The sequence below is a fragment of the Aplysia californica genome, unplaced genomic scaffold, assembly GCF_000002075.1.
Source record: "Aplysia californica isolate F4 #8 unplaced genomic scaffold, AplCal3.0 scaffold00704, whole genome shotgun sequence".
NCBI classification, from domain to species: domain Eukaryota; kingdom Metazoa; phylum Mollusca; class Gastropoda; order Aplysiida; family Aplysiidae; genus Aplysia; species Aplysia californica.
Genome location: NW_004797974.1, coordinates 202906 through 206468, shown reverse-complemented (window position 1 = coordinate 206468; position 3563 = coordinate 202906). Strand labels below are relative to the sequence as shown.

General features: G+C 37.0%; 1 protein-coding gene across 1 annotated transcript in view; it reads left to right on the top strand.

Annotated features, from left to right (window-relative positions):
• LOC118478588 overlaps positions 1 to 3563 on the top strand; it is an 18538-nt gene that overhangs the window by 13895 nt on the left and 1080 nt on the right. Inside the window, exon 2 of the mRNA XM_035972478.1 lies at positions 2570 to 2742. Coding sequence (XP_035828371.1) covers positions 2570 to 2742 — 173 coding nt within the window. The remainder of the gene's footprint in view (positions 1 to 2569; positions 2743 to 3563) is intronic.

The window sequence follows — 3563 nt, the reverse complement described above, 5'->3', positions numbered from 1 at the left end:
CCCCCCCCTATTCTAGTAAGTGTTTTCTGGAGACACATCCTAATTAACAAATATTCTCTATCTATCCGCTCGCGTCCCTCTATTCTTTGAATTGTTCTTTTCCTCTCCTCTACCCGCCTCGTCAGAGACAGCATTTCGGTTCTTGGTTTTTTTCGTCGTCTCCCGATTATCCGAGTCTCTGCGGGAGGCTTACGGCGGTACCGTTCTTTCATCTCCGCCTGCCGGAAGCATCCCACTCACACAAACTCTCCCACACTCATCCAGACCTGAGATAGATAGATAGATAGATAGATAGATAGATAGATAGATAGATAGAGAGAGAGAGACAGAGAGAGAGAGACACACAGAGAGAGAGAGAGAGAGAGAGAGAGAGAGAGAGAGAGAGAGAGAGAGAGAGAGAGAGAGAGAGTTGGCGGGTCGGGGGGGGGGGATGTTAGATCAAGTATAAAGAGAGTACGGAGTTAGAAGTCGTTAAAGTCAGTTAAAGAGATCTAGGCACACGCACGCATTTAAAAAGCTGAAAATGTGCAAATGATGTGTTAAGGATGATTTTTATCTAAAGGTGAATTTGTCTTATCTTCTCTGAAGCTACATCTATTGACAAGCTCGATAAGAATAAGTCTCCCTTGTCAAAAGTGTGAAAAGGAACTCTGGATAAAAATCGGTGTATTCTTGAGCCAGAAATCGTTGGCACCTTGGCTTTATGTAAACCGTCTGTGGAGATTTACCTTCGTAGCACTTTTATTTATCCATCTATCTATCTATCCAACTATCCATCTATCTATCTATCTATCTATCTATCTATCTATCTATCTATCTATCTATCTATCTATATATCTATCTATCTATCTATCTATCTATCTATCTATCTATTAATTAATCTCCTGGCGTGTTTTTGAATAGGTTGGCTTGACAGTTATTTAGTCGTCTTGTTTACTGGTTCTGTTTTTTGGGGGTTTTTTTTGGCTTTTATTGATGTTTTTGTTCTTTTGTTTTATTGGATTTTCCACCTATGATTCTGGAAAGAATGGATTCCTGTCTTGGATCCTTTTTAGAGACAGATAGTGTTCGGGTCACTCAGTGCACTTCTAAAGACTGGACTCTATATACAGCAGTCATTTTAGTAGGGATTATTTTCATTTAATACATGAAGTAAATTTCATCTATGGTACATTGCTACCTCAGAATTTTAAATTTTATCTGACTTTTTTTTGCCATTTTGAGTTACTAAGACCGTGAGGTCAGAAAGCTTAATGTTCTATTTACTACATTAAAATCGTAAGATTGTCACTAGTCAAAGAAATGCATTCGATAAAGCTTGATATGGATATGAAACTCAACATCTTTGAAGTTAAATTTATCAAAACTAAGTACTGAACAGATTGAACTCTGTAATTCAGAGATATTACAGTATTGTTATCGGTTTAATAAATAACATGATCACAAACGGATTTGTATAAAACTATATAAGTTTTAAAGTATTATTTCGTTTGGAGTACTGAAGATTGAATAAGGTCAGTTATAGTAAAACATGTATCAGGCGACATGTCTCGACTCAACCTTGTCCAGTTTGTATAATTTTAGTTTTAGTTTCAGTAAGATTTTTACAGCGCTTGCAACATCATTAGGCCATAATGTAAGTGCCAAAGAGTAGAGGTGTTACTAGGATCTACCATACAAAAAACCAAAGGGTGAGAGATGAGGGCAGTAGATTTCTTTATAGGATAGAAGGAGCAAAGCACACCAGAGCATCCACCAACCACCCACAGTTTAGGATTGCAGATTTATTTCCATGAGGGTTTTTGTCAATGTTGTTATTTGGCTTAGAGCCTCTTTTAGTCGACGTTCTTGTTGTTGCTGCTGTTGTTGTTGTTGTTGTTGTTGTTGTTGTTGTTGTTGTTGCTTAAATTCTAAGGTAAAGGAAAGGTGGGTTTAGGAGTTTGTTTTATTTTTTATGAAATGTTTGACTTCTTTTTAAGGAAAAGTGTATATGCTTGTGTTTGTGAGTATGCATATGTGAGTGCACGTGTGTGTGTGCACACGCGCGCGCGTGTGTGTTTGTGTGTGTGTGTGTGTGTGTGTGTGTGTGTGTGTGTGTGAGAGAGGGAGAGAGAGAGAGAGAGAGAGAGAGATAGAGAGAAAGAGAGATAGAAATAGAGAAAGAGAGAGAGAGAGAGAGAGAGAGAGAGAGAGAGAGAGAGAGAGAGAGAGGGGGGGGGAGGATTCTATTCTCCTAATGATGTTCTGGGCTTTCATAAATATTTCTTTGAAATAAGTGTACAGAATAGCCAAAAGCTTTGAAACGATACCAACAATTGGAGATTGCAACGACTTTCAAATTTTTTTCCAGCTGCCTCTGTTTTAAATTTTGTATTTCTCTTGAAGTGGAAATCGATACAATAAGATTTTTTTACACAGAAAATAAAAGGAAAAAAAAAGAGAAGCTAATGAAAACACTAGGTAAAGTCTTTGTCAGTACAACAAATTTCTATTTCAAAAAACTTCACATCAAATATGGCATTTGATTGAGATATTTAACTGTTGGATAACTCACATCTTTTGTTTCCAGGTCAGGTACTAAGCCAAGTCCTGATGCAAGGGGGCGCTAATCTGCCCAACGACCTTTACCCCTTGACCCCTAGCATGTCCTTGACCTCTGACACAAACAGCTCAAACTATGACGTGGTGATCGACGAACTCAGTCAAGACTTCAGGATCTCGCTTGAGACTCCCGAACTGCAGGTAGGTGCTGCCGTTCTGCTGCCGTAATCTTAGACGTTCTCATTGTCATTTTCATCTCTATCATTCCTGTCGATGAGAAACTGACCGAGGAGAACGTCCTGAAGATCATCATCATCATCATCATCATCACCATCATCATCATCATCATCATCATCATCATCAGCATCAGCATCAGCATCAGCATCAGCATCAGCATCATCAGCATCAGCATCATCACTATCATATTGTATCATCATCATCATTATCATCACCATCATCATCATCATCATCATCATCATCATCATCATCATCATCATCAGCATCAGCATCGGCAGCATCATTATTGTAAGTGTGATAAGATAAGACAAAAAAATAATGAAGACTTGAGTATTTGAAGTTTTATTATGACATTGTACAATAATATGCTCATAGTTTCACCCTTATATATCTATCTATCTATCTATCTATCTATCTATCTATCTATCTATCTATCTATCTATCTATCTATATATATATATATATATATATATATATATGTATGACGTAGACACAGATAAAAGAGGACACATAAAAGGAAAGAAAGAATCTTTTTTTTTTTCACTGCAAAGAATTTAGGGAATTTAGAGATACTGGAAATAAGACGAACTAAACGTATCAAAGTAAAATACCCAAACAGATTTTTTTCAACAATGGTCGGCAAATGGACTGAAAAATCACGTACACAACCAGGTTTGATTTATCTGAGTATACAGGAAACGCCATTTTTATTTGGTCGCTAATACAATAGACTCCTTAAACTATGAGTATGAGTATTAATATCATGATACTGCTATGCTGAAATT